Genomic DNA, 16561 nt, shown 5'->3' on the forward strand with positions numbered 1-16561 from the left:
ACCTCCTCTGGGTCTCTGCTGGGTCTAACGGCGACGGCAACTTTGCTGGGTCTAAGCCGACCGCCACCGCCACCACCGCCCAAGTCCACTTCCCCAGCCGCCGCTCCTCTCCCCCGGCCACCATTCCTCTCCCTCGTGGGCCTCATGGGCGACGGCCGGCGGGGGAGCCCACTCGCCGCTCCTCCTTTCGCCGCCCATGCGCTGTTCCTCTGTTGCCCACGCGCGGCCTCTACACCGCCGCCGCCCCGCAGCTCCTCCCCCTGCCGGCCGAGTTAGAGAAGAGAAGACAAGAGAAGAGTGAGAGAGAGATAAGGAGAGAGATGTGGGTCCCACGCTGACTCAGCCGCCACGTAGGACAAAACCGGGGTCAAAACCACCGAAGGACCTATTGTGACCGGTTTTGATTAGTTAAGGGACATCGGATATCTAGTTTTGCGGTTGGGGGACGATTTTGTTACTCGATGACAAGTTGAGGGACCTTCGGTGTACTTTTTCCAAAGAGAGGAGAGGGTGGAGAGGAGCTGGGCTGAGTGAAAGAAAAGAGAAGAAGAGGCCCAACTCGCACAGTGACAATTCACAATTATCTCAGGAATTTAGAGTTTGAATTTTGGGGAGATTTTTGGGAGGGATTTGAATTTGAATTTTGACCTAGGGTTTCACAGAAATTTGAAGACAATTATAAGAGAGGATTTTGAGATCTAATGGCACAAAAACAATAAGATCCAAATTAAACTCCAAATTTTAAATGACAAATTTTTAAATAAAAGCACATAAAATACGGGTGCTACACCTGGCCCAAACAACCCATGTTTTCTCTGGTGCGTCTCTTGATGGATCCTCAGTCTAATGGTGTGGCAGTTGGGCCCATTTGAACTTATTTTAATGGGTTTGTAAGCCCATCCACCCATAAGTCTGCCACTCGATAGTCGGATGTTGATTGCAGGCCAACAATGGCATCGAGGTTGTCAACAATTAATGCTACCACCTTCTTGTTCTACACATTTGTCACTCAATTATTTGTCATAGCATGCCCCTACACTGACAAAATGTTTGCCCAAATTAATTCAATTTTCTCTTTGTCGGTTTAAATACTTGGACATAACCCAAACGAAGTAAAAAAATTTTGGAAGCAAATAAATTATTAAATATTTCATAATAAATACGTTATATATCATCCAGTTTTCAGTTACAATATATACAAACCATCAGCGTAGACACGAAAGAAAATATACGTGAAGCAATTTATAATCTCGCTCAGATTGAGTGTGCTTGTTATTCCTGTTTTCCCTTCTCATCCATTGAATGATTGACACGGATATAAAGCAAACTTGGCATTGCATCTGAAATCTGTTCAGTGAACTTGACATTGCAGTTGAAAGCAATCAAAAGTCCTGAAAACCAACAAAATCCAATGAATAAGCCCATAAAACCTGATTATATGACAAACACTGGGGCATTTTCTTCTGCGTCAACCATCAAGCATGACGCATGCGTGTGTGATAGATTCACCCGCAGGGCTAGACACAGACAACACAATGAAGATAGCAAGTATCAGACTAGTGGGATATTTACCAGTATAGTCACATTCTACATGGTGAACACGATATTGCATGCGTTAAAAATGTAAAAAACCACTTAATTAGTTCCCAAACATATCTGATAACAGTAAATCAGCTAGCTACAGATGATATTTTCCAGATCCTTGGCTTTCCCGACCATTATGCACATTGCACAAACCATGCATGCTTGCCCAATTCTTTTCCTCAACTTTAAACGTTTATATATTTTAGCAGCAAAAGGGTGTGTTTATTTTCTTTTTCGAACGGTCATGCCGTTGCCGATGTTTTATATTAAGAGAAAGGTGTCCCATTTTAAGAAGCACACAGGACCAAACCTTACAGTGTCCAGTTAATTAAGGAAAACTAAACGAAAACCGCAACTACAACACCACACTAACAACTAAACTAACCTAAACTACCACGACGGAGCCCGACACAAGGCATCGGCCAAGCTTGTCATAGTGGCGACACAACAACGCACACATGTTATCGTTGCCGAGGTTGCCGCCCAAGCGACACAACAGCTTCGACTTCACTGCGATGCTACCCTAACGCCAAAAAAATACCCATGAAGGACATCAACCCAAACAACCAAGGAACCACTTCCTACACACAGCTAGCATCAACAACCTTATAAAAAAATTGCAGCGTGTCATCATTGCCGAGCTTCGTCGCACCCCTACAACAAAGCAGCTCCGACTCTACCCAGCAGTAACCAAATAAGAATGATGAACACCCGTCGTAGAGCAAGAAACAGAACCAAGACCGAGAAGACCTCGTCAAACACCTTAGGCTTGTAGAGCTTCAGAGGCAATGCAGGAGTCCACCAATGACCCGTTGCATATGGAAGGTTCTTGGTGCCAGGAGAGGTCAACGCCAGAACGACACCTTCTAGAAGGGGAACGACGCCTAATGGCGTCGTCATCCTCATGCTGGCCCATGGCCTGGCAAGGCTTTCGCCAGCGATTCCAGTCAAAGCTCCACACAACCATCCTGCACAACGACCATTGCCGGACCATCACACCATCCCTTTAGCACCCGAGCCCAGTCCACGACCATCGCCGGTCACCACCACGGCTACACGCCCCGCTGCCACCGCCTCCTCTGTTGTAGCCGTCTCGTCGTCGGGAGCTGGCCTTCCTTGCCGGAGAGGCCAGATCCAGTGGGAGGGAGGGAGGGGGTGCCGGATCCGGCGAGAGAGCCAGATCCGGCAGCCCGTGCGCAGGAGCCCCGCCTCACCGCCGGGACCTCTACCCCGCCAGCCTCCTTCGCCCCGCCGCTTGCCTGTCACCTCGCTGGCCGGCTCGGCGCCCCCATCCTTGACGCTGGCCCAGAAAATGGCTCACCGGAGAAAGGAGCTCCTCCTCTCGCCGGTGCAAGGGTGTGTTTATTTTCGCCAATTAATCTGAAAGCCGTGTCCTCTTTGCCTCCTTCATCGCACAACTGTCATGCTGGAAAAGGCGAAAGAAAGCAGTAACTAGTAGTTAATTCTGCATCCAGATTTGCATGTACTGTCGTGTATATATGCTCGCAGCATGCAAGTGATGTACGCTACGCACCTCTTGGTCGGTTGCTGAAATATCCTCATCATCACCATCTTCTTTGTCTTCCTTTATCAGCCACTGAAATTGAAGTTGAGAGGTAGATATCATGATCAGTACGTTGCTCGTACTTTTTTAAGAAAAAATAATAAGGACATATAAGAAGATGTATATTAGGGAATTAAATAAAATCATACATATCGGTTAAACTGGTGCACATCAAAGGTGGGACGGTTGGGGTGAACATCAACAGCATGCCTCAGCACCGCCTCTGCTTCCTCTACCTGACTGGACGTCGCACCCTCACAAGCTATCCAAACTTCCACGGTCTTCAGGAGTAAGAGGTTCCCCAAGCCAACGTCATAGCTGGTGGCACTACCCCCGGATGCCACCACACACAATTCAATCTCCATGAGCATCGGCATCGCCCCATGCAAAAATGTGAGCGCAATGTCCGTGCGGCAGCGCCTCAGGTTTGGGAATAATCCACTACCGCCGGGGACGGTCCATGAAAATCCTGCCTCGACATTCACAGAGAGGAAGCGGAGATCTGATATTCTCGCAAGGGCTTCAAGGTCCTGCATCTCCATGGCCTTCACTCGAAGGTCCAGGTGGGAGAGATGTGGGACGCAAGTAGAGTTCACCCACGACGGCAACCGTGGCAGGGTGACACGGACATTGTCTATAGAGAACTTGCGCATCTGCCGGGGAGGCTCCCAACCTTCCCAGCCACTCATCTCAGCATCTGAACAGGAAAAAAAATCTAGGTCCTCGATTCCACGCAGGCTGCGGAGAGACTCCACCAAATCCTTCAGCGAGACATCGTCTACTTCCCAATACCAATTAATGTGGAGAATTTTCAGATCAGTTAGTTTGCGCAGCTCCGCAGCAAAGTTTGGGCAGCTGTCATCCGATACATAGACCCAAAGCTCCTGTAGGGACTTCAGATTCCCGAGACCAGCAGGAACTTCAGTGAATGAGTGCATGCATAAGCATAGCAGCTTGCTTAGTTCATAAACAGTTACTGGAAGTGCATCAAGAAAACTATCCCTGACATCCAATGTTTGCAAGTGCCTAAGATTCCCTATTTCCTGTGGGAGCTCAACTTTACCAGTGTTTCTCATTCCTAGATACCTCAACTGTTGTAGGTTCCCAAGATGCTTGAGAAAGAAACCTCCGGTGATATCACAATCTTCTAGTGCTAGCACACGTAGAGCATGGAAGTCCAGAAGTGGAGGCATCATGCTTGTAGGACACTCAAAGGCGTTGAATGACCTGAGACGTGCCATGTCCACAGGAAGGTTATTGTCTATATCTTGATTCCAACTAATATGCAGTGCTAACCTACGGACATTTCTGCTCAACAGAGATGTGTTGTGCTCTTCATGCATTTTATCAAAAACTAGTGTAGAGTTTTCCTCAGTTGAAATAATGCGGATAAGGTCCAAAACCATATCGTGGATACGGCAACCATCCAAGGTGCCCTCATAATTGATCAAATCCATTGGTTGGATCATGCTTTTGTTAATAAGCTCAGTAAAGTATCTTTCACCAACCTCAAATAACCCTTTTCCTTGTTCCACATGTACGAAGCCTTCGGCTATCCATTTCCATATCAAAGACTCTTTCTCAATCCAACAATCTTCTGGGAAAATTCTTAGGTGCAACAAACAATTCTTTAGGTATGAAGGCATATCATTGTAGCTAAAAGATAGTATTTTCCTCGTGTTCTGAACTGCTTCATTATCTTCTAGCCAAAAACCAATTGAGTCATACACGTTAGACCAATCCTCCAGAGGTTTATCAACCAACAAACTAGCTATTGTAATAATAGACAATGGAACACCACCACATTTCTTTAGTACCTTTTCCATTGCGTCAATTGATTGATTATTAGTTGTACCTATGCAGTCAGCACCAAATATTCTTCTATTGAATAATCTTTTTGAATTATCATCAGAAAGTGGCTCCATGTTATAAATATCACCAACTTCTTCAGCAACTTGGGAAATACGAGTAGTTGTAATTACTCTACTTCCGCAATTACTATCTACGATAGCACATTTAATAATGTCCCATGTGGATATCTCCCATATGTCATCCATAACAACCAAATACCTATCAGGAGGGAATAGACGAGGAATGAATTAGTGAAATTGTCTATAGTATATTTGTAAATGCAAGAATATATAGCAAACAATTTCAATTGATGATTAATTTTATCAATATATGACCAATTAGTTGTTGATTGGTTACAACTCTTGTAATTCTTGTTTTTTGGTTCCCTATTTTGTTCTTGTTTTGTCCAAATCATTTTTTTTATCTATAAAATTACACTACTAGGCAAATGCCTGGTAGTATCCCCCCTAAAAATATATGAACTTATGCTCAATTTTGTGTTATATATGCTATATATTATACAATTATTAGTGTGTGATATTGTACAAGCCAACTATTAGGTTTTTAGCTGTAGGAAAAAAAATTACCCTTCCTTCTTCAAATATATATACAAGTTCAAAATCCGACCTGCCCCTGGCCAGTTCTATAATCTACTTACTACTTGGCGAGAGGATAAATCAGAGCTGTACAATACATCTACTGATCTGCCCAAATAGATCTTTTGCATTTTTCACCCTTCTTTAATTGACCTGAGGGTTTCTAAAATGCGAAAGCCTCCAATTACTAAATGTAGACCAATATAGATAAAGATCCTCACCAATATATATTTACTTAAAATATATACAACATTAGCAACCAACAGCCAATTAATGAAACATTTTTTAGTAGCAAACAGAACACTCGTCAGCATATGTAAATAATTAAAAACATGCATTGACATATACATACCTCCTGTTTTCGAGATATTCTCGGATCTCATCAATCAGATGTCTTTCACTTATTTTTGCTAGATTGGACATGTGCTTCTGCTTATTAACTTCAATCAGGATGCGCTTCAAAACTTTCTTTATATCAGGTTTCCGACCCACTGAAACAAAACAAGCATAGCTAAATTGCACTCTAAGCATGCTAAAAACTTCTTTGGCAAGAGTTGTCTTGCCCAATCCTCCAAACCCAACAACCGATATCATCTTGAGCTTCTGGGATGACTCATCGGTCTCCATGGACAACTTCTTAATTAGATCACCAATTGCCTTGTCAACACCAACAGGCTTGGTGACATTGTCATAAAGTTTCAAGATGCGAGGGTCGATAATTGATGGAAGCTTAGAATCAACATCATCAGCATTATACCTATCATGTCGTTCCACAACTACCTTTACTGGGATCATGTCATGTTTGATGTCATTGGCTATTTTGTGACGGATCTTTAGCTCGGACAATGACTTACAATACTTGTCAATTAACCATGTGAAGTCATGCTTCTTGCGTGCCTCAAGATCATCAACACATAGCATGAATGTATCAACATTGTCCTCGATGTCATAAGATAGCTCTCGAACATCTCTAGCCCAAATCTTGATTTGACTGCCAAGTTGATCTAGTGGCACCTTTGAGATCTTGTCAACCTCAGCTTGCATGCTCTCAAGCTCAGAATTGATAAAAGTGATCCCCTCCTTCACACTATTTTGTAGTCCATACTCTTCCATGAGCAGCTTGCTCAGCTTGGGGATGACTGCGGCCATTGCCCCTGTGGGGAACTCCACGTATGATGATGATTCACTTCTACGCTGTATCATAAGGCGTTCATGCACTACCAGAAGCTTTTGCAATACCAATTTGCTATAATCTCCACCCTATAGCTTCACCTTGATTATATCCCAACAAACCCTAGTGAAAAGAAAAGCATATGAAAACATTAGTTACTTGTATGTGCAACTTAGTGTTTTTTTTCTCTCCAGATAATTTCAATCCATGACCCTAAACGCACTTTTTTTTATGATGTGAGAATGAAAAGATTGGTATAACTTTGGCTTCCGAGATTAACATAATTAGCATAGATCTTCCCTTAGCAGGTCCATTTACATTTAGCACCTGATTTTACTTTAATCCTCTTTCATGCTCTATAGTTGAGTTGTAAAAGTCAGAATACGATTTGAACAGATATGATACCAGCATATGATTAATCAAAGTACGAATGATTATTTGGAAATACGCAGAAATTTACTGTTCACACAACTATAATATTTGTTCGTATCCTTAATTATTTTAGACATATTGAACATGTCATGTTTTCAAAATTATACTCTGTATGCTTCTTATACTTATAAAAGGTCAACAGATAAAGTTGTACTGATCACCTATTCCATCGTCACCCTATCTCATCTTATGGTTAGACTTAGAAGTTAGAACCCTAGGCATATGTGACATCCTGGCCTAATTAAGATGAGGCCTGTGTGGCCCATGTGAGCTGTGTGCATGTTTAGTACCACTTTGCTAGTCTAGCAAAGGTGGAACCAACTTATAAGGCCACATCCTTCAACCATATCACTCCCGGGTTAACCATTTTACATGAAATGAGGACAAAAGTGTAAGCAGAGTGGTATGTGTAAGTGGGCCATGCACCCAGTTCCTCCTTCTTATCCGAATCTTGGAGACTATATTCATTTTAAGGAGGGTAGGTCTGTAACATACTTAAAATATTGGAAGGAAAAGAAAAGAAAAGAATGACTTACCAAAAATTTAATTTTGATTTTGTCTTATGAATTTATTTTTGGTGCTCTTGGACTTTCCATGCATCTCATAATGCATTTGCATGCATTAAGTACGAAAAGAAAAGTGAAGTGTTAAATCTAAGAGGGATAAAAATAAATCATTTTTTATAAACATTAGGCACCTTGAATAATGTTCTGGAAACGTTTGGTAAATTTATACCTCAGTTTATGCAACTCAAGCAAAAAGATGAAAACATTCAAAATTAGTTCAAATTGAAATAAAAACAGGGAGCTTGTTTGTATTTTCAAAAATAAACTGCACATGAGAAAAATCTCAAAAATTCATCAAAAGGAGTTCATGGCTATAGCACAAGTTTTTTAGCACTATTGCACACCCAAAAAATTGTCCAAACTATCAATTTTCCCTCTCATCTTCCCCTCTCTCTCCCTTTTGGACTTTTCATCGAGCACCTAGCTTGCAAGACCGAGGTCGCCCTCTCCAAGCCGACTCCTGCTTGGGGGAGCTTCTAGCTGCTGCACCTTCTCCCAGAATCAGAAGCTCCCCCAAACAGTCCAGCTTTTGGTTCGGATTCTGAGAAGTTATAGTTGTAGAACCTAGAAAATGAATTAGAAGCAAGAAGATTGGAAACCCAGCTTTTCCAGATTCTCAGAAGCTGGCAACCAACTAGCTGTTTCTCAGAATCTTAAGCTCCCTAAACAAGCTCCAACCACCTCCGCCTGCGATTCCCGCTGGCAAAGCTAAGCCAAGTCTGGCGCCTCCCTGCCCAATGCTCTGCACGCCTAGGCGCTGAGCTCGCAGCCCGCCGTGGCCAACCTGAATCCACCGCCCATCGCCACCGATCCAATGCCACCGGTCTCTCCCTCTCTCTGCCCGTTGTGACGCAACGGCATGACAAACCCGACCAGGCCTAAAATACTTATGCCACCCAGCCCGAGGCCCTGCCGCTACCGCCGCTGACCTCGCCGCGCTCCTCCGCCAACCGACGCCGCCCCTCTGCCCGAAGTCACGAGACCGACCGCCACTGCCTCCCTCTGCAAAGCCAGTGACTAGCGTCTGCAAAGCCAATGCCGAACATGCAAAGCTAACTTGCCCAACATCCGGAATGTCGTCGTCCTTGACGCCCGCGCGAGATGACTGGCACGACACGACACTAAGAGCGGACGCCCGACCAAGCCTGCCATCTATAGCTTCCACGCCAGCCCTCCCGCTTCCCTATTGATACCATCCCCCCCCACTGAGAGCACGCCTGCAAAGCCGTATCCCTACTGCCATGATTCCCACTGCCGCCGAGCTCCTACCGAAAGAGTTGCAATAAGTGTTCAACGCGTCTGTCCCTCGCTCCTCCATTGCCTATAAATCGAGCCCTCGTGCCAGCTAACTCCCCACACAACACTCGATCTTTGAAACCCTCTGGTTCTCTGGGAACGGCCGTGCCACTACCACTGTCTGGGCCGGCCACCCCGCGCACATCAAGCAGCCCCCATGGTGAGCCCCCTCCATTTCTTCGTGCGCCAGCATGACCCTAGGAGCCTCCTGAACCCATTCCCTCAACTTAACTTAGCGCCCCTTCACTGGAGAGCCTCGCCGCCATTGTTGTCGTCCACCGCCCCGAGAAGTCGCCGCACCACTTCGGACCGCCTCCGCCTACTCATAGTCCCTAGGTGCTCCCCTATCCCTTAAACCAAGCCGTCATTAGCCGTAGCACCGTCACACCGCCGTCTCGTACAACTGCCACCGCCGGCCATGGCGCTCGCCGCCTCTAGCCTTCCCCAGCCGCCCCGCCGCATCCAGGGTATGCACGAGGACCTCCTCTATCCGCCCCTGTCTCCGGCCTAGCTAGCCCTGCAGCTGCTCACCGCTGGCGACCCCATCCCGTGCTGCCCCCACGCTCCCCGTAGTTCCGTCATGGGGAAGAAGATGAGACCTTTTCGTAAATAACTTAAACTATACGGTTCTAAATACAAAATAACTAGAACACTTACATGTGGGACCTTGGACTTATATACAAATAGAGGAAAAGTTAGGGATCAATATATAAATCGCCGAGAAACCAATAGTGGACCCACTATTTCCAAATTGGATGCCTACACCAGAAGAGAGAATCTCTCATATGCGACTGAAAATTGGTCTGATCCCTTATATGTCACTGAAAATTGACTCTTCTCCTATATGCCATTGGTCCAAGTTTAGAAAATCCTAGAAAATTCATTTTAACTCCGATTGAGGGGAGCCAATTCATTTTAACTATGATTGAGGGGAGCCGAATTTGTCAGATTCATTTCAACTTTGCACCACTGTTATGAAAAGTTTCACTAATTTAAATTTAATAGTAACTTTCGCATTTATCGTACTTTAAATCTTAAAAACATGATAATTTTCATGTACGACATTGAATTTAGCCGTTTCTTTTTCCTAAATTTATATTAAATCACTCTCCATACATTGAGCATGTTTATGCATCATGCATCATATTTTATGTTGGAGTTTTATTGGATGTTCATTCAAATGTACATTTAAATTAAAATGGAGGACAGATGGATTGTTGCCGTTGATGAGAGTGCACCAAGAGATATTTGAGTAACTCCTGAGCAAGGCAAGTCCTATTTAATTCCTCCTTTAATCTTGTTGAATCCTATATTTCTTTTGCAAATGCTTTACTATTTACAAATTGCATGCGATGGATTATAAAATGTGGGATTTTTGTAGAACAACTCCTATTTGCTGTATTATCCACCTTGACTATTGATCACCCTATCGTTGATAGACCTAGGATGGGTTGTGGTGCTATCCAAGCATAGATGTGGGTATATTCGAGCTACTAATATAGCTATTGCTTAGCCATGCCTAAAAACTTCGAAGGTTACCTATCACAAGATATCCACTCTTTACAAATGGGATATTTGAAAATGTTGTACAAAGTGGTTGTCTCTGTTATTTGTGAAAATTGAAAACTGAAAATGATGGTTTTTAGGCTTGGGTGGCAAGTGATGTGCATATGGTGGTAGTTACGCACCGATAGGGGGAGTGTTCGCCCAGGTCGATTAAGGACCAAACTATGTGTCACCAACTAAGATTACCATGCAACCACATGTGTTGTTTATGGAGCAACCTTAGCTTATTAAGCTGCTTAATGTCTAGCCTTGCATTTGGGAGGCCAGGGACAGTAGGGGGAGGGTTGTCCGTCGAGGCAATGCCTGAGCAACTGACCAGAGCTACCCATGTGACCTTGAGTGACAGATTGATCATCTCATGGCATGGGCGTATAAGCATATCCAATATAGTGGAATAGTGCCTCGTTGGGGACAATGAATTGTTCCACCCACGGTGTTAAGGGTGGTTGGCTAGCCGCCTTCAGCATACTAGGGATCGAGAGGTTTTGTACTCTCCGTGCTCCTGCAAGGTTAGGCATTAGGTAATGATACGGCTTCATTATGACCTCTACACCGCATTCAATATGTAGAGTGTGGTATTGCTTCACGAGCACAAAACAAACTAAAGTGTTCATATATATGGGTAAAGTTTTACAAACTCTGCAGAATCTAAAACTAATCAATTAGCCGTGTTCACGGTCATGAGCAACTTGGTGAAATGATACAAGTATAGTGTTGATGATTTACTAAATGATCTGTGAAATGGGTATGGTGGATAATAATGATGATTTTGCCCAGCATGGGCTGAGAATAGAATGTTTATTTGCTGCCATGGAAGGCATAAGGATGATACTATGATGATATTTGTGCTACATTTATTATGGTTTACTCTTTGATTTAAAAACTCTATTGCAATATATTACTATTTACTATTGCGAAACAACATTTGCTTTTATGCTGAAAATGAGCCACAAATATAGCCATCTTTAATCTCGGCTTGCAATAGTCCTAGGTTTCCCAAGGTTTGGGTAGGACTTGCCAATATATTGTGTATTGACCACCTCGTTCTTGTTGTTTTTAGTCATGTTTAATTGCAGGTAGCGAGTGCTTGCGCCGGTTATCGGAATTTCTAAGATGATTCTTTCTAGGGTGATTCCAAGTCGGTTGCCTTAGTAGTTTGGTAGATAGGCATACCGAAGAACTTATGTATCTTTTCCGTTGCGTTTTAAACTCTTTCATTTGCCCAGTTGACACAACCATTTTGTATGACTCTTACATCGCTAAGTTATAAGAGTCACTTTATCTACTTATGTGCCATGTGCATTGTATGTGCAATGTTGTGGATGAGTGTACTAGTCACTGATCATGGGACTAGTACAGTCTACGCTCCAGATATTTAGGAATTCTATCCCCGGGTGCCGACATGATGGGTATTATATTTGGCATAAGAGTATATTGTAGCATGTTACATGTTGGACATAAATTTGAAACAAGTAAGGGGTTACATTTTTTTTAAGCGTACGTGTAACTGCATGAATTATTAAAGAGAAAGGGGGTCAACTAAGTACAGGTTGGTTTAAAGAGACTTAATCATTTGAAGACAGCATACAAAGGTTTAATAGTAAAATTTCTTCCCAGAACAACATGTACTTTGATCTGATCCAACTATCACAGAACTTTTGATCGACAAGAGCGATGTATCACAAAAATATAATTTCAGTACCAAATTTATCACAAAACTATAATTTTTTTTTTAAAAAATCAACAAATGTTTCAGATGTTATTACAAACACATTAATATATTGGCAATTGTATGTGTAACTTAAACTGTTACTGAAACAGTGAACGACACAGCTATATATGTCTCATGTCTCTCACTAAGGTTGTGTTTAGATCCAGGGCGTAAAGTTTTGGTGTGTCACAACGGATATACGGACACACATTTGAAACATTAAACATAGACTGATAACAAAACAAATTACAGAATCCGCCTGTAAACTGCGAGATGAATTTATTAAGCTTAATTAATCCGTCATTAGCAAATATTTACTGTAGCACCACATTATCAGATCATAGAGCAATTAAGCTTAAAAGATTCGTCTCGTAATTTACACGTAATCTGTATAATTAGTTATTTTTTTTGTTTATATTAATACTCCATGTATGTGTCCAAACATTCAATCTGACGGGGTGAAAAATTTTGCCAGGGGATTTAAACAGGGCCTAAGTTGTCATCCGTCTCAGATAGTCATATCAGGTACTCCTTCCATCCCATAAAAACCAACATAGTACTGGATACGACACATCGTAGTACTATGAATCTAGACATTTCTTTGTCCAGATTTGTTGTATTAGAATATGTAACATCTTCTGGGTTCGATTTCGTGGGACGGAGGGAGTAGGAGGACCATATGTCAGATGTGGATGTGACATCTTTCAAACAAGCATATGCTAGTAGCTACGGCTGTGCTTAGTACCTTGAAGTATATACACATATATTTGAAGTATTAAACGTAGACTAATAATAAAATAAATTATAGATTCCGCCTGTAAACTGCAAGGCGAATTTATTAAGCCTAATTAATCCGTCATTAGTACATGTTTACCGTAGCATCACATTGTCAAATCATGGCGTAATTAGGCTCAAAAGATTCGTCTCGCAATTTACATGCAAACTGTGTAATTGGTTTTTTTCATCCATATTTAATGTTCCAAGCATGTGTCAAGCATTCGATGTGATGTTCTTTTTAAAAAAAATGAATCTAAACACGGCCTACAATTAATGAAATCCCTGCAGACTCCCAAATTTCGAAGAAGAAAAGCACCTATGAATGTATGGATATTAATTTCTGCGTTCCATTCGATGTTCATCTAGTATTTTTATAATTATATATTATAAGTCATTTTGACTTATTTAAAGTCAAACTTTTTATAATTTGACTAAGTTTATAGAAAAATATAATAACACTTGTACAACCAAATTAGTTTCATTACATCCAACACTGAATATGTTTTGATAACTTTTTTTTTCTGTTAAAAATATTAATATGTTTTTCTATAAATTTGGTCAAACCTAAAGAAGTTTAATTGAGAAAAAAAAGTTAAAATGACTTATAATATAAAACGGAGGTATTAATAACATAAAACAAAACAAAAAATCACTTAACAAAAACTGTAGTCTGTAGGATGATCTGTTCAGCCAACCGAGGGTTGAACTGAAAGAAGGCAACTGACCTTGAATTTTGGTCCTTGCTCGAGAGCAGCCTGGCTTCTGCTCCTTGCTGCTCTTGGCATTTGGCAAGTTGGCAGGTAGCTTGGCAGTTTAATTAGGATGCTGAGCCCGGGCGGCTTAGGTTGCAGCTGATCTCTCTATATATAAGCGGGTGCATGTATAGTAGGTGATGGCAGGGCCGGCAAGGTAATCGCAGTTCGCAGCTACTGCGTCTGACAGGCTGACAATGTTGTTTGTTTAATTAAGTACGTTTGGGTAGGTGACTAGCTGACTAATTGAGATGAGACGTTGGTAGCTATAGTAGTTGACTTTGATGCTAAAAAAACCTTACTAAATTTTTAGTAAAGTTATTAAAAAAGTGGTTACATTTAGTTTGCTGTCAAATTTTGGTAACTATATAAGAAATCCTGCCAAAATTTTGGTAAATTTTGGCAACAATAGTAGTTGACTAGATTCGTTCGTTCGAGTCAGGTTACCAAACAAGTTTGTTTATTCGAGTTTCTAGAAAAGTATAGACAAAAAACTAAAAACAGTTCGATTTGATTACTTTTTTTCCCAATAAAACCTGCCAGGAATGCTGTCTAGGCATGCGACTTCCAGAGTTCCAGTCCATGTGGGCTGAGACTAAACGGCCCTCTTTGGCAAATCAAATTAAGAATATATATATGAACAGTACAGTCTTACTGCAGTTGGATCCAAACAAGAAATATTGTTTATCAGACAAATTGCACTACAACACTGTATCTATTGTTATATACTCATTACATGTTGGTCCCAACATAGGTTGTTACTAGAAAATGGACACGCCTTTGGCGCACCACTTAACAATAGCCTATGAATGTTTATATTTTTCATTTTGTTTATATTTTTCATTTGGAATATATAAATGTTGTAGAGTTATTTGAGATTAGTTTAATTTCTTGTATCCTAAATGAACCAAGCGACGATAATAGCTGGTATTTGTGATACTTCTATTTTAGAAACAATTCTGAAAATGTTTATTTCCCGACAAACATATTACACTTATATAAATGGAAACGGGAACAAAAAAGGAAAAATTATAACCATGCCATTATAATTTTATAAAATTTGAGATATGCCATCCTGACCCACATGTCATTGACTCATGTGGGTCCTACATGTCATTGAGATACCGATGCCATATCTCAAACTTTAAAAAATTATAATGGCATGGTTCCAAATTACCCAAAAAAAAAAAGCTCTAGCCTGTTGAACGTTTTAATGGGCCAACTATGCAAATATTTCACGTGCAGTATTCTTCGATATAATTAACGATTCTTCGAGTAGGCAAGAGCCGACTCAAAATAATATCTCAAAAGAGACAACTTTTCTACATAATGGGACAAGTAGAAAATGTTAATTCTAGTATGTAGAATGTTTTAGTGGAGCAATTATGTAAACGTTTTATGTGCAAGTCTTTGATATAATTAACAATTCTTCAAGAAGGCAAGAACCGGTTCTTTGGAAAAATAAACATATTGGTTGGTGTGCTCTCTTTACAGCTAGTATGTTCCAATGGAAGCAACTTTTATGAGTGGCCAAATAAAAAAAAATGACATGTGGAATAAGGCTTCATATAGAACATACGATCATAATTAACAGTAGCCTTAGTGTACCTACGGTAGATTTTATATTTCAGCTCTCTATTTCAGTCCTTTCATTTTTTTAATTAATATTTCTCTGAATTTTTTTACCCTAGAAACAATTGATGAGAAAATTAACTATGTAGACACCCTAAGGGCCCACTTCACATTCTAATTTATTTCCTCCATCCCCAAATAACCATTCTTTTGGGTTTAAAATTTATCCCAAAGTAACTTCTCAGGGTGTTTAAGTGAAGGAGTAAAGAGAAGAATGGCAATGAAAAGATACGTAGTAAGTCATTAGCATATGATTGTTGAGTATTAATTATTTTAAATCTAAAAATAGATCATTATGATTTTTTAAAAGAAACTTACCCAATTTTTTTACTTGCAAAAAACACATCGTTTAATTTTTTTACTGTAGAAACCATTGATGAGAAAATTAATTACATACACATCATATAAGCCCACTTTGCATTCTGATTTGGGTTTGTTAAAAATAAATATCCTTTGGGTGTGTAGCGCCGGTAGATGTGGTTGAGCGATGTTGACGGTGGTGGAAGCGGACGGCGATAGCGGTGGAGATGGATATGGCGGAGAGATTGTGGCGGCGTCGGTCGATGTGGCCGAGCAATGGCGGCAGTAGCAGAAGCGGATAGCGATGGCGGCGGAGATGGATTTGAGCGGCGATGGAGCAAACGCGGTGGTGGTCGATTTGGGGAGTTGATTGATTTCCTTTTTTTGGGTGTGGAGTTACTATTGCCTTTTTGACTGCACCTCTTCATGTTCTCAAAGAGACAGTTAAAGTAATGAATTTTCTAGAGATTATATCGGATTGACACGTGGCACAATTGGGAAGATGTTTAGCTAATTTTTCAGGCTGCCATGTGGCCCAATAACATGCTACAATCAGCAGACTGCAATTGGTATAAGAGATGTCTCGGTTGCTAGGAAATGATAGGCAAACAAACGATAAAAAACAATAGATCAATCACAGAAGACACGAGATTTAACGTGGAAAACCCTCCTAAAGCAGGAGAGAAAAACCATGGGCGCCAGCCAGCAAAATATCTTCGCTATATTAGGGTGAGGTTACAATGCCGCACAACGGCTTACAAGA

At 41.4% G+C, this 16561-nt stretch overlaps 1 protein-coding gene across 2 annotated transcripts; it reads right to left on the minus strand.

The window, feature by feature from the left end:
- Nucleotides 1–1227: 1227 nt before the first annotated feature.
- Nucleotides 1228–13927, minus strand: LOC127779948 (disease resistance protein RGA5-like). 2 transcript variants are annotated; one of them, XR_008018744.1, is made up of 6 exons: nt 13840–13927; nt 5948–6889; nt 3298–5218; nt 3119–3181; nt 2347–3010; nt 1228–1391 (listed from the first exon to the last, which is right to left on the minus strand). XR_008018744.1 is itself a non-coding variant. In XM_052306881.1 (5 exons), the coding sequence occupies exons 2-5, from the start codon at nt 6796–6798 to the stop codon at nt 2960–2962; spliced, it is 2886 nt and encodes a 961-aa protein (XP_052162841.1). In that variant the 5' UTR covers nt 6799–6889; nt 13840–13927; the 3' UTR covers nt 1398–2959. The 2 variants fall into 2 exon arrangements, 1 of the variants encoding a protein (XP_052162841.1); XM_052306881.1 differs by lacking the exon at nt 1228–1391 and having other exon boundaries at nt 1398–3010.
- Nucleotides 13928–16561: the final 2634 nt, after the last annotated feature.

Source organism: Oryza glaberrima, chromosome 7, assembly GCF_000147395.1.
Source record: "Oryza glaberrima chromosome 7, OglaRS2, whole genome shotgun sequence".
NCBI classification, from domain to species: domain Eukaryota; kingdom Viridiplantae; phylum Streptophyta; class Magnoliopsida; order Poales; family Poaceae; genus Oryza; species Oryza glaberrima.

Excerpts from the sequence above, each read along its gene's own strand:
- LOC127779948 (XM_052306881.1), bottom strand. The coding sequence starts at position 6,798 with ATGATACAGCGTAGAAGTGAATCATCATCATACGTGGAGTTCCCCACA. Across the intron at positions 5,219-5,947 it reads GAATATCTCGAAAACAGGAG|GTATTTGGTTGTTATGGATG; the intron begins GTATGTATATGT and ends CCCTCCTGATAG. Across the intron at positions 3,011-3,118 it reads TTTCAGCAACCGACCAAGAG|CATGACAGTTGTGCGATGAA; the intron begins GTGCGTAGCGTA and ends CGCCTTTTCCAG.